The sequence below is a fragment of the Myotis daubentonii genome, chromosome 14, assembly GCF_963259705.1.
Source record: "Myotis daubentonii chromosome 14, mMyoDau2.1, whole genome shotgun sequence".
NCBI classification, from domain to species: Eukaryota; Metazoa; Chordata; class Mammalia; order Chiroptera; family Vespertilionidae; genus Myotis; species Myotis daubentonii.
The window spans coordinates 28,051,221-28,067,395 of record NC_081853.1 but is presented as its reverse complement, the minus strand read 5'-3'; the positions used below and the strand labels follow the sequence as shown (position 1 = coordinate 28,067,395).

At 49.2% G+C, this 16,175-nt stretch overlaps 1 protein-coding gene across 2 annotated transcripts in view; it reads left to right on the top strand.

Annotated features, from left to right (window-relative positions):
* The window catches only part of CLSTN2 (calsyntenin 2), a 561,165-nt gene that overhangs the window by 523,120 nt on the left and 21,870 nt on the right, over nucleotides 1-16,175 (top strand). For both annotated transcript variants that reach the window (XM_059663784.1, XM_059663783.1), the window contains exons 10-11: nucleotides 8,628-8,794; nucleotides 15,753-15,901. In XM_059663784.1, coding sequence (XP_059519767.1) covers nucleotides 8,628-8,794; nucleotides 15,753-15,901 — 316 coding nt within the window. The remainder of the gene's footprint in view (nucleotides 1-8,627; nucleotides 8,795-15,752; nucleotides 15,902-16,175) is intronic.

The window sequence follows — 16,175 nt, the reverse complement described above, 5'->3', positions numbered from 1 at the left end:
AGAAAGTGTTGTTAGTTACAGCTGTAGATACAGAAACTGAGGCTCTGACAGGTCACCCAACGTCACCCCATAAAGTCAGCCTGACCCCACATCTTCAAAGCATGTCCTCCTTTCACTGTGGCTCACTGCCCCTATTGCTAGTTGATCATTAAGTTGATGTAATTACATGTTTAGGGAAATGCAGGAGCTGATGTGCATTGACACAAACACTATAAACCCTTTACCTTCTGACACATCTGACAACCCTGGAACTGAAAAGCCACAGGAACGCTGCATGCCCTTTGCTAATCCCCTGCTATATACTCCCTTCAGTGGCCCTCCACAAACAAAAAAGAGTTTAGGCTTTGGAAATAGAAAAGTTTGAGTTTGAGTCAAATCCAAATCCCAGCCCTGCCACTTACCAGCTGTGTGGACCCAGCAGAAACCCTAACTTCCCTGAGCTTTTATTTTCTCACGCATAAAACTTGGATGACACCTAATTCACAGTTGTTATGAGTTAGGTTTTGGCCACATGCAGTGTGTTTGGCATGTTTGAGTCAAATGAAAGTGACAATTTGAAACCATCTGTGGCCCCCTCCTCCACCCGCTCTCTGCTCCTTGCCCTTAAACTCAACATGGCAGGCACTTTGCAAGATCTGGGCGCTCTATGACTTCTGTGATTCCAGCCTCCCCAGGGCTCCTTGCATGCACTGACTTTGATCTACTTCCCCAGGACTAACCCTCACACGCAGACCTGCCCTCTCAGCTCCATCTGTAGATCAGAAAGGCCATTGAGGCTCAAGAGTAGTCAGAGAACAAGCCTTGGAAAATAGAACTTGTGGTGTAGGCAAGAATCTGATCATGCAAATTTTGAGCCTTGGGGAAGATTTGGGTATCTTCCCTGAGAGGAATGACAATCCATTAATAAATTTTCAGCATTGGAGAAAATCCTTTGACTCTTTAAAATTGGGCTTTGCAGGACGAATAGGAGTTCACTAGAGATACAAGGAAGGCAACAACCTGTGCCATGGCAGGGAAACTTGATGCGGTCATGCTCAGGGTACCTTATCACTAGAATGTACTTGCACCAGAATGAGTGGAGAAGGGGCTGGGAAAAAGAGTTGAGACCAGACCGTAGGATGTCATGCTGCCTCGTTAAGGAGCTTGGATTCGCATGAATGCTCATATCCTCCTCAGAGCCACAATTGTCTTGGAAGGACACATCCCAAGCTCTTTCAATAGCACATGGTGCTGTGAAGTTAATGGCCTACACTGTAGCCCTCATCTCAGCATGTTTCTAAACCTTCCAGAGCCCACTTATCTCGGTACCATAAGCCCTCTGTGTGGACCTCCAATTGGGGCTGCAATTGAGGGGAGTTGTTCAGGTGCGTTTAAGGTTGGCAAGGGAACTGGCTCCCATTTGTGAAATGTCCAATTGGGGCTGAACGATGGGGATGGAAATTATTGTGTAGCAGCTGCTCGTTGGTGCTCCTGGGAGCTGGCTCTCGCACTGTTGCCGGGCAGTGCTCTGCAGCTCCAATTAGCCTACTGTGTTCTTTTACTGAATTTAAAGCCAAAGTAATCAGTGGACCTTCATTTTCATTGTTATTTTCCTAGTAATTAAAAAATTTGAAAGTTCATTTACACTTAAGAAATGTCACCAGCAAAGCCTAGAGCACATAGCGTACCTTATTTGTGGAAAAATTGTGGTCAGGATGAGCCACATGTCACAAAGGAGCCCTTCTTTCTCCGTGGGGCCAATGCACACCCCCTCACCAGCCCCTCTGTGCTTGGTTTCATGGGTTCTCAGGTGGGAATCACACCCTCCCTCGAGGCCACACTCGGTCTGCGCAGACTCAGAAACTGCTGCCTGTAAACAAAGACCAGGTTCCTTGTCTTTTTCTGGGTCAGGCCTTGGGAGAGGATCATTTAAAGACGAATTTGTCCTTTTCCTTCTATCTCCTACTCATCCACTTCTAACAACAAACATGCAAGTTCTACTCAGAAATAATAAAAATGGTACACTCACATCTGCTTCACCCCTGGACCCGTTAACTGGGCCCAAGCACCCAGGTCCTCTAACCCAGCTTCCAGGGGGGTGACCCAGGAAGGCTGCAGATTGTGTCAGACCAGGGCCTTCGGGGGCCCCTGGGGTTTTAGGGAGATGCCCCCGCAGGCAACACTTCAGGGCACCTCTTCCCACACTGCAGCCAGAGCAGCTGTTTTATCTATTGTAACAGCATCTGGGCAAGAGTACTTTTAACAAAATGTTGAAACATGGCACCTCCTCAAGAAGCCACAGCCCAGCTCCCTGAACCCCTAGAGCCTGCCTGGTCCCCAGAGTCTGTGCCTGGTCGTCTTGGTAGGTCTCATCACAGATGTCCCTACTGACCACCTCACCCCCTCCACTGGGGACTCTCCTCCAGCATCCTGAGCCTCGGCATTCCTAGGGTGTCCAGCTTTGCCCACTCTTGACCGTGACATCCCCCTGGTTTCTCTACCCAACGCCTGGTCTTACTGAGTCTCACCCCTACTTCACGAGAAAAGCAGCAGGAGGTAGAAAAGGGGATGGTTCTATAAAGTGGAACCTGTTAGGGACACACACAGAACCCCCATTGTGGCGTTCGGGAGGAGCCAAGGCAAAGAATCGGAATGGTCAAAAAAGGGGTGGAAGGCAGAAATAGCCCTGAGAGCTGCAGGAATGAGAGTGCGTGATCCTGAGCCGGGGGAGGACGGGAACCGCACGTGCTCCTGAGGTCGGGTGTGCATTCCCAGGTCCCTTTCTGCCAGACACTAAAATGAGTGCAGACACGTGAAGTACATGCCTTTATTTAATCAGCTTGGCCTAATGCAGTACAAATTATCTTAATAAAGTCTGTGTTGAAATTATTCTCCATCCCTAGGGTCTGAGCTCTGCAAGGAGGAGGCACGTGCCAGCGCAGCCTGCCTTGCGTTCAGGTGGCATTTCCCACAGGCGGCTTGAAGCGGCTCTGGTGCCGCAGGGGCCCTTCCACAAGGAGGCCAGGGTCAAGCTTGAGAGTCACCCCGCCCGTTAGCTTATTAAAAGCTCTCCAAAGCCCACCAATAAAGCCACCAGTCTGACATTTCTTAGGCTAAATTCCTTCACCTTATCTCACTGTGGAGCTGCCCTTTGTGGAGGAGTGGCCCAGGATCACTCTTTGGAAAACATCCCACCGGAGTTATTTATTTATTTATTTGAATTTTATTTTATTGTTTAAAATATTACAAATAGTAGTACATATGTCTCCTTTTTTTCTCCATTGGCCTTCCGTCAGCCTTGCCCCCCGGCACATGCTCTCACCCCCTCCCCGCAGTGTCTTGTGTCCACTGGTCATGCTTATATGCATGCATACAAGTCCTCCGGTTGATCCCACCGGAGCTATTCATATAGATCTCCATCCCCTACTAGGCCATGAGTTTGCAGAAGGCCAGGACCGTCTGCTCTCCCGGATTCTCCTCTCTTCCCCTTTCCCCCTGCTCCAGGACCTAGAGGAGGTCAATAATTAACGTTTGTTTAGTTACAGCCCATTTCCCGGGCTGTTTTGACGCAAGTGTATGTATGGGTCATGGTCCAACACACAGGAATGATTAACAGGGGGTCTCTCAGCATTGTCTGTATTTAAGAATCAAGGGAAGATTGTTCTAGGCCCTGGAATTAATTTGACACGAGCATGCATTGGTTTAAAGGGAATGCGCATTAAATCAGCTTTAAAATTCAGTGACTCATGCCTGGAAACACAGTATAATTGGGTTATAATTCTAACTGTATCTTACTTTGAACATTATATTAATTAGAATATTTGGCAAGGGCCTTAGAGTAAAAACAGTATCATTTTCGCTTCTCTGAAGGACACACCAGAGGGGAGGAAAAGAAGGAAGAAAGGCCACTGAAAAGAGAGATGGAGAAACTCACATGGTGTAACCCTACCTAGGAGCTCCTTGGCTCTTCATGCCACTTGAACTAGCTGCCCCTTTGAGCTCCTGCTCTGTGCTCACCTCTTTGCACCTTTTCCTTTAACACCAGGCGGCGTGGGTATGGTTACAGTCCCCATCTTGCTGATGGGAAAACTGAGACTTAGACCCTTGGCAAGGGTCGCAAAGAGTCTGCATTTGCACCCAGGTCTGTGCCACCACAGCCCCCAGCCTTCCTTATGCTGCGACCCCACCTCTGCTTCTAGGGTCATGTGAAGCCAGATGGTGTTTCACAGCCAAGGAAGGAAGGCAGAGGGTTCCAGAACCTGGGGGTGAATCATTTGCCCCAACTTTCTGGGCATTTTCCCCCACAGAGCATACGAAGTCAAGCTGAGGGCTAAAGGTAGGCACAGGCCTGTCAGGTTTAGCATGTGCCTCCTCCTTGCAGAGCTCAGACCCTAGGGATGGAGAATAATTTCAACGCAGACTTCATTAAGATAACTTGTACTACATTAGACCAAGCTGATTAAATGAAGGCATGTACTTCACGTGTCTGCACTCATTTTAGTGTCTGGCAGAAAGGGACCTAGGAATACACACCAGACCTCAGGAAGGGGAGTTGGCGTCTGAAGAGGAGGATTCCGAATCCTCGCTGCTGCTGGTGTTTTATCTGCTCTGGATCTTTGAAAACGGTGTCTTGCCGCTGTGCTCCTCAGTTCTTCATCTGGAGAATGAAGGAGATTTACTGGTGACATACGAGGGCCCTTCCATTCATTCCCGCATGAATGTAGGTCCACAGGGAGCTGACTGTCGAGGTCATTCCTGAGCTGTACACTTTATGCACTTAGAACATGCTATATAAATGTTTGCTGGAAAGGTTAGAGAGTGGATGCGTAAACACTGAAGGGTTGGGAAGGCCTACTGAGAATGTGTCTTGGCCAGCCATGATGGCAGATCATCGGCCTCCACAAGTAGCCTGCGACCTACAGCTGCCACGCCCTGGTGTCGTGTGGACAGTGTTTAAGCTGCGGCTCACAGGGGTCTATTACACACTTCACTTGGCCTTTGCGTTTCTGTGGACGTCTCCATCGCTGAAATGAGGAAATGAGAGAGAGCAAGATTTCAGATGGTCTCACCATTTGCATTGCTCAAAACTGATATCCAGCCATCCATGAAACTGTGTTCATGGAGAGGCGTCCCCACCAACCAGCCACGCACAGAGCAGCATCCGACTGGAGCAAGAGGGAGCGTGGCCCCCAGCCCTTCCTGGGTGTGTCTGACTAACTAGCTATGGGAATGACAGCAGCAAAGGAAAGGCCAGCCGCACCGGCCCACACTCTGCAAAGGGAGGAGACCTAGGACGCTCGCACGCATTGATCCTTGACTCACCCTTAAAGGAAAGGGAACATTAATGATTCAAAAGCTCTTTTTAGAGTGGGTGGGCCCCACCTCTCACTTGCAAGAAAGCCGATGGGGGACCCATTCCCAGTGCAAACTCTGGCTCCGAAGAGCACTGGCTGTGTTAGATGACACTCGCCAAAGGCTGTATTTCCCAGCATGCCTGGCACACGTCGCTGGGAGTTGCTGCTGAACTCATTCATTGTCCACAGAGCCCAGTAGAACCGGCCATTCTCCTGGCAGGTGTCAGTCCCAGCCTGTCTCCGTCTTTATGAAGCAGCCCAATCATGACACCTCCAAGGAATCCTGCTGGAGCCCTCCCGGCCACATCTCATGGTGTGGCGTGCAGGTCAAAGGCTTGGGAGCACGAAAGGCCTGAATCTGAATCTGGCTTCACTAATTCCTGGCTGTATGGCCTTGGACAAGTAGCCTAACTTTGAAAGCATCATGTCAAAGGAGTTGTAAGTGAAACGGAAGAATCTGGATTCACAAAGGAAAAAAATTAGTTTTTTGTTTTTTTTTTTCACATCCATCATTTCAAGTTCCTATTCCATCTGAGTAAGGACTTAACCTTCGCAGATTTAGAGTCCTGCCGCTTCCTTAGGGTGCCAGCTGATTTCAGGGGGATTTATATGATGTTCAGGTGTTGAAGGGACCTCCAAGGGGTGCTCACCTCTCTGGTCCTCAGTCACTAGTGGTGCTTCAGGACTGGCAGCTTTCTCGGGGTCTCCTTGCCTTACTTAGAGGCACAGAACTATCTCCACTGCTCCTCATGCTTTCTCTGTAAGACCATCTGTTCCTCCGCCCTGATGCCCAGACCAGCATCCCCTCCCAACATCACACACCCTGTCGGCGCTCAGCCCAGTGTCAGGCTCAGGTGCCCTCCCCCTGCATCTCTGTGGTGTAACCTCCCCCACTCACCCCTGCCTGGGGAATCACTTCCTTGTCTGGGGGAATCCAAAGTTTCTTCCTCTATTTTCGCCCAAATGGTGATCCATACCCATCTCCCTGTCACAGCCCTCCCTGTGGCGATGAGCAGAAGCCAGAGAGGGAGGCAGAGGGGAGAAATTAAAAGAATAGAGGCTAAGATCTCAAACATACTATCTTACTGCTTAAGGATTAAACAAAATAGCATATGAAGGAACTCACCATGTTTTAAGGACCTCATAAATGATGGCTATTATTTTTCCCCCCTGTGATCTGTTGGCCACATTATCTACATCACTTTTTTGAAAATTAATCACGTTCAGCCTTGAACCATCTATTGTATTGGCAATTTGCTCTTTTATATTGTCCCAGTTTCTACATTTTATTCTTCCAACTAAATGTAAGCTCCTGGAGAGCATGGTCCACATCTTACAATGAACCGAATCTAACAGAAGGGCAGGCACACAGCAAACGCTTTTAACTGTGTGCAGATCTAGCCTCAGGTACCCAACATCATGTTCCCAAAGACTGAGCGGAGGTCCTGTGTGCTAGGAATCAGGTTGGTGTTTTTTTTCTTAAGATAATTCATGAGTATGTTTATATCTAAATATTAACAGAGGAGCCATGTGGTGTCTGCAGTCACTCTGGGCTAGGTAGTAAAAAGAAAGAGATTTTCAGTGTATCCATTATATTTTAAAGTCCTGCCTCACAACAACCCCCGAGTGCAAATATATTTCAAATTTTATGCTGGCCTCCTATTGCAAAATGCTAATTGAATTGATTTCCTGGAGCTACATCACTGATAAATAGAGTACATCACAGATTAGGATTTCTGAGTCAAAAATATAGAACGTGGATGCTTTGCTGAGAGGAAAGAATGCGTAGGAAAATCTCTTCGCATTCAAAAGAGTTGCAGAGTTTGGTTTTTAAGGATGGAGCTGCTGAATGGGCTCTCTGAGCCTCACTGGACCGGGCTGGCCAGTGCCGCCAGGAGGCCTCCCTGGATGGATATATTCACACTGAGGCACATACCCCACCACTTCCTACTTTTGTGGCCTGGGGTCACTTGTTCCTCCTCTCTAAGCCTGAATTTGCTCACCTGTAACTACAGAAGAGTACCCACCTCCCACCTTCATCAAGAGTCTGATGAAGGTTCAATAATGGAATGTATGTTGAGGGCTTCACAGGTGTTAGAAACATAGTCCACACCCAGGTGGGGGATGACCATCTGGATGCCCTGGTAGTGGCAGCTTTGCTGTTCATACCAAGCTCACACCTTCTGCCTGCAGGTCAACAGAAGTGCCCTTTTGCTGGGGCAGGAGTGTGCTAAGGACTTGGAGGGGCATATTATCCATGGGGGCTTTGACAGCCCAGAACAGAAGGCCCCAAATTGGCCACCTCAAGCCATGGCCACCTCAGGTCATTCCTCAAAGCCAGATCTGTTGAGAGTCCCCTGTGGACTGAGCAGGATCAAGGTTAAGTGTGTTGGAGTAGGTTGCCCAGAGAAGGAAGGGGTCTGAGCTCCGTGAAGTCAGTGGGGAAGGCCTCCCAGGGGAGGTGAGGATCCAAATAGACCTTGGGGAGGTGGGGAGTGATTTGGAAAACCATGGAGAAAATACAAGGAGGTAACTTCCAGGCTGGCTTTGCAACATAAGTCACATTGGACAATTTCATGTGCCGAGAAGTGGACCCCAGCTCAGACAGGACTCGGCTCAGTCAGTAGAGAACAGGAGAAGAAAGTCGGAAGTAGATCCGAATCAAGGACGTCCATATAAGCCAAAGAACCTGAATGTGAGCTGATGTGAAGTCAACTCATTTCAAGAGAGCCAGCGCCCATGGGTGTGTGGGCTTCTGGGATTCCTCAGTCCCTGTACGCTTCTTAGTGGGACGTAGGGGAGCAAACGCCAGCTTGGGAGCCAGACAGGCCAGGACGAGAGTACCAGCTCCAGCGTTCAGCTGTGTGTCCTGGGGCAAGTCCCTCAACCTTCCTGAGTCAGGGACTCTTCAGGTGTCAGTTGGAAACAACGATCCCATCTTTGTAGGCTTACTCAGGTGAAGTTCCTTGCACACAGCCCGGCGCACAGCAGACTTTGAATCAACGGCAGCTTCCTCTTCCCTCCTGTCTTCTCGGACAGTGTGTGTCTCTGAAAGTAACTATTTTAAAATTCACAGATTCCAGGCTTCCTAAACCAGGTGCAGCTGGGAGTGTCACGGCATCGGCGGCCTATGACATCCTCTTGTTGAGAACCTGGCCACCAAGCTCACCACCTGGAAGGGAAAGTTCAGGTGTAAGGGACACAGTCACTGTGTTCTTGGCTCCAGAGCCAGGCAGTGCCTTGGTGTTTCATCCCCCATCCCCACAGAAACAACAGCGCTCCTTTCTCTTCCAGGAGGAGAAGTCACCAAGCCGCGGTTTGCCCAGTTCTTCCACGGCAGCCTGGCCAGTCTCACCATCCGCCCTGGCAAGATGGAGAGTCAGAAGGTGATTTCCTGCCTGCAGGCCTGCAAGGAAGGGCTGGATATCAATTCCCTGGAAAGCCTCGGCCAAGGAATAAAGGTAAGGAAGGAGCCAACATCACCCCCAATCAGGTTTATGAGCAGGAGGCTGCCCAGGGCCAGTGCACTCTGGGAAATGGAGTCCTTTCCTGTCCAGTGGCACAGAGCCACATCAGGAAAAGGTGCTGCCACAGCGGGGAAATTGGTGACTGTGACTCCGAATAGACACTGCTGCCATCTCCTGAAATTCCAGAGAAAGCCCCTGTGGATGGATAGTCAGGCTCACGTTCAGGGTCTACCTGAAGGGACTCAGTGTTTCACCTGTTCGTTGGTTGGTTGTTTATTCCCCTAAAGGAGCCAAAGCAGCGTGCAGGAAGATATTTTAAAGATAGAAAGTTTGGACCATATATGGTGCACATCAGAAAGGAAGGTCAGACCCGGCAGGCTAGAATAAGAAAGCAGATGTGGAGGTCGCTGGGTCTTTCATTGTTGAGTTGCGGCATAGATTGAGCCTCAAGCAATCTCTGGCGATCAAAGGGAATGTAAACGGACTCGGGATTTTGATCATGTGTGTAAAATACAAACATTTGAATAATCCAAGAGAATCAAAGCTGCGTTCTGAGCAAAGCTCCTCCGGAGGGGAGGGGAGGGGAGGGGAGGGGAGGGGAGGGGAGGGACGGGGAGGGGAGGGGAGGGGAAGGCAGGATGTGGCCGACTCTGCCTCTGCAAGCACCTGCCTGACATGCAGGCATGGCTCTGCCCTCACCTGGATCGCAGGAGCCCCTGACTGCAGGAAGGCTCTGGGGTCCTGAGCAAAGAGCAGGATAAACATCCTGGTAGCCCTCACTCAATCACCAGGGATCCCAGCCCCGGTGGAGCTCCGCTGCCCTCCAGGCTGGGAGGCAGCCCAGGAGCGGAGAGCCCTCTGACTGGAGCTGCGTGGGGCTTGTGCAGCCCTGATGGGTGCCTCTGGAAGGGCTCGTGAGCTGAGCACATCGTGCTTTTGTCTAAGTGGAGGTCAAGTCAGCCAACATTCCATGGACACCCATGTATTTGGTTCTCGGCTGTGTAAAGAGGCACAAAAAGGAATGTTCCTAGCTTTTTGTCTTCAGGAAACTCCGTCCTCCTCCAGAGCTCCAGAACCTGGGGAATGGCAGTCGGGGAAGGCTCCTTGGAGGAGGCAGTGACTGCGCTATGGAAATGAGAACAGGGCTTCTTCAGGAAGGTGGCTATTCCACAGGGAGTCATTATCTTTTACCTGCTCTTTGGTTGGTTGGTTGCTTACTCCCCTACAGGAACTGAAGCAGCATTCAGGAAGGTATTTTTAAAAATAAAAAGTTTGGGGATGGGTAGGAACCAACCAGGAAAACGGCAGGGGGTAGAGGAGGGGGAGAGGACAGGGTGGTCACTCTAGCCAGAGCCAAGAGCCCGAGTGGTGGCAGAGGGCTGAGGAACCCGCAATGCACCCTGGGACTCCGGGGCCAGTGTTCAAGTGCCCAAATTGCAGGACCAAGGTAGAAAGTGTGACCAGAGAGGTCGACAGAAGCCACGTCAGGGAGCCTTGTTAGCTATGTTTAGGTGTTTACTTTTTCTCTGTCGGCCACAGGCAGCCATGAAGTACTCCGGGCAAGGGAGCATGATCTGGGCCCGTGTGGGGTTTAGGATGCTCACCTGGAGACTGGGTCAGAGGGGGATGATGGTAGAACACACGCAGGATAAGGCAAGAATGGCTTTCCGGGACCTTAACATGCACTAAACACACACACACACACACACACACACACACACACACACACACACACGTGCTTCAGTAGCTAATCACCACCATGGAAGGAAACTCAGAAGACTAACTCCTAGTGGAACGGCAGTGTTTTATGGCAGTGGTCCAGGCAAGCCCCTCACGGCACATGTCACACACACACACACACACACACACACACACACACACACACCCTCACATGCAGAGCCTGGGGTTTGATCCTTGGCCTGCCGTTGTGCTGTTTCCTCAGTGTGTTGTCAGACCAGCGATGCCGAAATCCCTCTGCCAACCCTCCCTCCTCTGTCAGATTCTGGGTTTGCTCCTGGTCCCTGGGTGGGTCTCCTCTTTGCCGGATCATCCCGTGGGGGAGGCTAGTCTGATTTTTCAGGGTACCACCCGCTCATAGCCAGTCAGCGCAAAGGATCATTTTACGCCCTTAGGGCACCACTCACAAGGACCGGAGTGCCCTGTGAGAAGTCAGTGACAGGCGCACGATTTACAGCGCGCCCACTGGGGCCCTCTTAAGTTCATTATCCCCACTCCTCACAGCAAATTACATAGTATGACCCCATTTCAGAAATAAGGAGAGTGGGGCCCGGGGACTTGTCCCAACTCAGATTAGAAGGCATTCTTAAAATGATTAAAACTGCCTGCCTGCCTGCCTCCATTTATCCCTCATTTTGTTGCTGAATAGTGGCTATTATTTTCTCTCCTGGCCCCCTGCCTTCTCTCTGGCTATTTGAAAGAAGTGAAGTCCTCCTGGGATTAAGGAAACTTCCTGTCGGCTCACAGGGCCCAGTTCGGTCTCTCTTTTTTTCACTGATTTTCCCCGGATCATGCACATTTCTGAATCTCTCTCCAGCGTGCCTGGAGTCATTAAGTGTCTGGGTGGTTGCTGTCTTGTATCCACACAAAACTCTGTGGGGTAGCCATCTTCCTGAAGAAAGCCCCGCTCTGATCTCCATGGCATCATCCCTGTGGCTGTCATCTGCACAGTGTGGAAGAGTGGGACAGAGCAGGGACTTTGGAGCAAGACTGTCCGTGGTTCAGATCACAGTGTGGACATTTACTAGCTGGGTGACCTTGGGCAAGGTGCTTCTATCCCATAAGCCTCACTTCCCTCATCTAAAAATGGACTTAATATTTTGCAGAGATGTTGTAAGAATTGAATTTTATGCATATCTTTATATATATTTATATATTAGCTATAGCAAAGGTATAGCTATAAATACAGATATAGACATATAGTTATAGCTATAGAAATAGATATAAATATTGATTATATAGATGTATTTATAGCTATAGAAAGAGATGTACAAATAGATATAGATAATATAGTTGATATATATAGACATAGATACATAAATAGATATTGATATAGATAATATAGATATAGCTGATATAGATGTAGATATAGATATAGGTATATAGATTATAGATGATACAGATATAGATATATAGATGTAGACATATAGATATAGATATAGATACATAGACATAGGTATATAGATCTCCCCTAGCAAACTTAATAAATAGGCTCTCAAAAAAACAGTTTCCTTCTCCAGCTAGGCTGGACTTACATGTCTTTTGAAAAGTAAGCCTGGGTGACAGTTGTCGCAGAGGCCAATCTTCTGGCCCAGCCCAAGAGGCTGGCAGATGTCCAAGTGAGTAATGGCAAGGTGCCTAGACTGCCATGGCCGGCCTGTCCTCGAAGAATAGGTCAGAGCTTTGAACAGGAATTTCACCCCTGTTCCAGCCTGTTAATGGCTGGTGACATAGGCCCCTCAGATCTGACCACTCTGCAAAGCCCCTCTGTCCAGCAGCTTCTTGGCTTAAAGAAAGGAATCACTGTGGCTACCACACAGCTTCTCAGGGCAGAGAGAACGCTGGATCCCCAAAAAGCCATCCCTCTGGTAATACCAATATCACCCTACGTCCCACACACCTAGAGACCAACCTCAGTCATGCCACAGGGCTGTGAACACTGCAGTTCAAAAAACAAAACAAAACAAACACCTATTCAGTAGAAGGCTTTATTGATCCCACAAGAACTATGGTGAAGGCTGTGGTAGTCCTTGGAATGCTCTGATGAGAGTGTTACCTGGGGATCCAACACGTTCCCTGACCCGTCCTTCCCAGGTGGTTGCAGTAGGAATGTGCCCTCTGCTGACTTCCCGGGGAACTGCTGATCCGTCCTGGGGAAGAGCTGTGTGGCCTGTTCAGCCCCGATGCGATGCGAGGCTCAGAGATTGGCCTTCTCGGCAGGGTCATCCCTTCGATTCATGCTTTGATGGGCTAGCTGCTGTGATGATGCTGAGGAAAGTCAGTAGACCCTACCCTCCAGGTGCTCACAGTCTGCCAGGGGCAGCAGGCAGAGAGACAGACAGACGGCAACTCTGCTATCCAATAGCAGGGATGTGATGGGGCAGAAAAACCTCTGGGAACATAAGTAGTATCTTTAGAAGAATGACCTTGAATCTGCTCAAATCTGAAACTGGTGATTTGTGAGCACTCAGAACTACTGTATCATGACTCATCAGTGCATGGCGGCCAGTGAATCATCCCGGGTGAGAGAGAAGCCGGCCGGAGGCTGACTGCAGCGTCACCTGCTCTAGGCCAGGGGACTCTGCGTCCAGCACAGGGAGTGCTGCTCGTGACCAGACGTCACAGCGCAGAGACCCTGCTCAGGGCTTTCAGGACAGGAGGGACCTGGAGCGTGGGGAAAGGCGGGCAGCAAAGGCAGGGGAAAGCAGCACAGGCAAGACTCAGTGCAAACATAATTACAATAATAAGAATTATGACAAAAGCTACCACAAATTGACACTTTATATGCGTTATCGCATTTAAGCCTCAGGCAGGTAGATGCTAATATCCTCACTATTTTAAATGAGGAAATGAAGTCCAGAGGGAGAAGTGTACCCCAAAGTTGTATCCGTCTGTAGTTTGTACCAGAACTGGGGGTTGGCCATCCACACAACCCATCACCTTCCAGGGATACCACACAGCCTTGGGGAAGTTCGAGTCATGCCTGGAAGGGCCCAGTTCCTCCAATGGGCTAAGTGACCGCAGTAGCAAATGACTCCAAAATCTCTATGGCTCCATGCTGAAACGTTTATTTTTCTCACAGGAAGTTGGGGGTGGGGAGAGGAGGGATTTCTGCCTAGAATGCCGTAGGCCACCAGAGCAGAGAAAGAAAAAGGCTGGCGTGCCCTGCAGGGCATTTTACCAGAGCTGCCGCTTCACTTTCTCTCACATCTCGTCGGCCAGATGCAGTCACATGGCCTTGCCTTCAAGTGGCAAAGGGGAGCTGGGCAGTGCAGGATGCCCTGGAAGGGAAGAACAGGATTTGATGACTCCCACGGAGGCTTGACTGAAGACACGTGACTGCAAAAAAAGAGTCCCTTTGGGGAGTAACAAGACGTGATCCTGAGTAAAATGTAGGCTGGAGGGGACCGCTCACCCATTCACCCAGCAGGGCTTACAGGGCCTAGGCCTAGGTTCTGGGATTCAGGGATAAGGCTCGCTCAGCTCACGGTCACTGCACTAGGATAATTATGCTACCACGCCACGAGCACTGTCGGAGCCTCCTGGGGGCCTGGATGAGGGAAGACGAGGCAGCCTCCGGAGGGAACCGTGAAACGTTCGCATGCAGGTGACGGAGACAGAGATGAAGCTGTCAGATGGGTAGGGGCCACAACGCAAGGGACATACGTGCGTCAGTGTCACCACAGTTTTCATGAGACATCCACCTCCCATCATGGCCAGGCACAGAACAAGGAACTCTTATAAAGACATACAAGTCATCTCAGAGAAAAGCTCAAATGGATAGATTTTTCCTTAGGCCCAGGAAACATACTCAGTCTCCTTCATGGTAAGAGAAAAGCAAACTTAAACTACACTAAGATGGTATGTATATCACCTACCAGATTGGCCAAAGTCCCAAAGACTGACAGCATGCTCTGTTGCTGAGGCTTTGAGAAAGGCGTTTTCACACACTGCGAGAGGGCGTGCATATTGCTATAATCCCTAGCCAGGGGGATTTGGCAACATTTGTCAAAATTTAAATGCATATACTCCTTGATCTAGCAATTTCATTTGTAGGGAATAACTCTACACATTTATAAAATGTTATGTGTACAAGGCTATTCATTGTGGCATTATTAGAGAAAAATTAAAAAAACCCAAATGTCATATAAGGAGACTGGTTAATAGCTAATTTATTGATATTAAAAAATACTATACAGCCATATAAAAGAATAAGGAAGCTTACAGAAAGAGTTACAAGATATAAGCTAGATGAAAAAAAGCAAAGGTATAGTATTATGCATAGTATGTAAAGAAGTTACCCTTAAGAAAAGAGAATAATGGAAATCAATATTCATTGATTATATATATATTCATAAGAATAATTTGTCAGGATAAGCTAGGTTATGCTTATGATTTTTCGGTGGCTTATGTAACAACTATCTTTTTATTGTTCACACCGCATGTCCATTATAGATGGGCTGTAGCTCTGATTCATAGCACCCTCGCTGTGAGACCCAGGCTAACGGACCAGCCCCTGAGGGAACTGTGCGGGTTTCCTGGCAGAAGGAACATGACACACTAAACCATGAACTGGCTATTATCCCACCTGGGTATCAACCAGACAACCCTCTGCCCACATTTTGGTGGCCAAGCAAGTCACTTGACCACTACTGAGTGCAACAGGGCAGAAAATATATATCCAGCAGGGAAGGGGGCTGTAAGTCACATGATCAGGCCTGTTGACAACAGGACAGGCATGGATCAGCCTCTCGCCAGGAAGGGGGGCAACTCATTATGAACAAGAATGGGATTTGTCGCTCAGAAGTTAGTATAATTGTGGTTACCTGTGGGATGAGCTTGGAGAAGGTGGTCAATAGGAGATAGACATAAGATGGACACTTTCACTTAGCACATAGGTCCATTTGAACCAGGTGGATATATTATCTATTCAAAAAATAACAGTTGCCAGGTAGGTACATAAAAATATATTCATGTCCTTCTTTCCTATCACACGAGCATTGGAAACATAATCTGAACCCACAGATATGATCCTGACATCTTATTCATAGCAGTTCCTAGAGTGGCTCGAGGGTTCGAACAGTCGCCTGTGCACACAGCTGCTGCACAGGCAGACAGTTTGGAGATACCGGCGCTGGCCTGCGTGGCCTCTTCATGGAGATGGAGGGTCTCCGTGGGACTGGGAACACTGTGGTCATTCTCTCCTGTTTTCCAGTATCACTTCAACCCCTCGCAGTCCGTCCTGGTGATGGAGGGTGACGACATCGGGAACATCAACCGCGCCCTGCAGAAGGTCTCCTACATCAACTCCAGGCAGTTCCCCACCGCGGGTGTGCGGCGCCTCAAAGTCTCATCCAAAGTCCAGTGAGTGGAGGCCGGCGGCCTGGGCGCGGCTGAGGCAGCGGGATGGTCCCTCTGCAAAACAGGACTCGCCTCTCTCAGCGTCCCCAGCTTCTCTGCCATCCCTCTGAGGAGGCCCCAGTAGATCTTTATTCTCCTGTTTTCTTCTTAAAGAAAATATTCTGTTTTGCCAACTCAGATGCCTGGCAGGCACTGTTTTTCTATAAATTCTCAGGGGCTGGGTTTTAAGTGGTGTCATTTAAGGGTACAGCATGTGGTACGTAGTAAGTGCTTGACC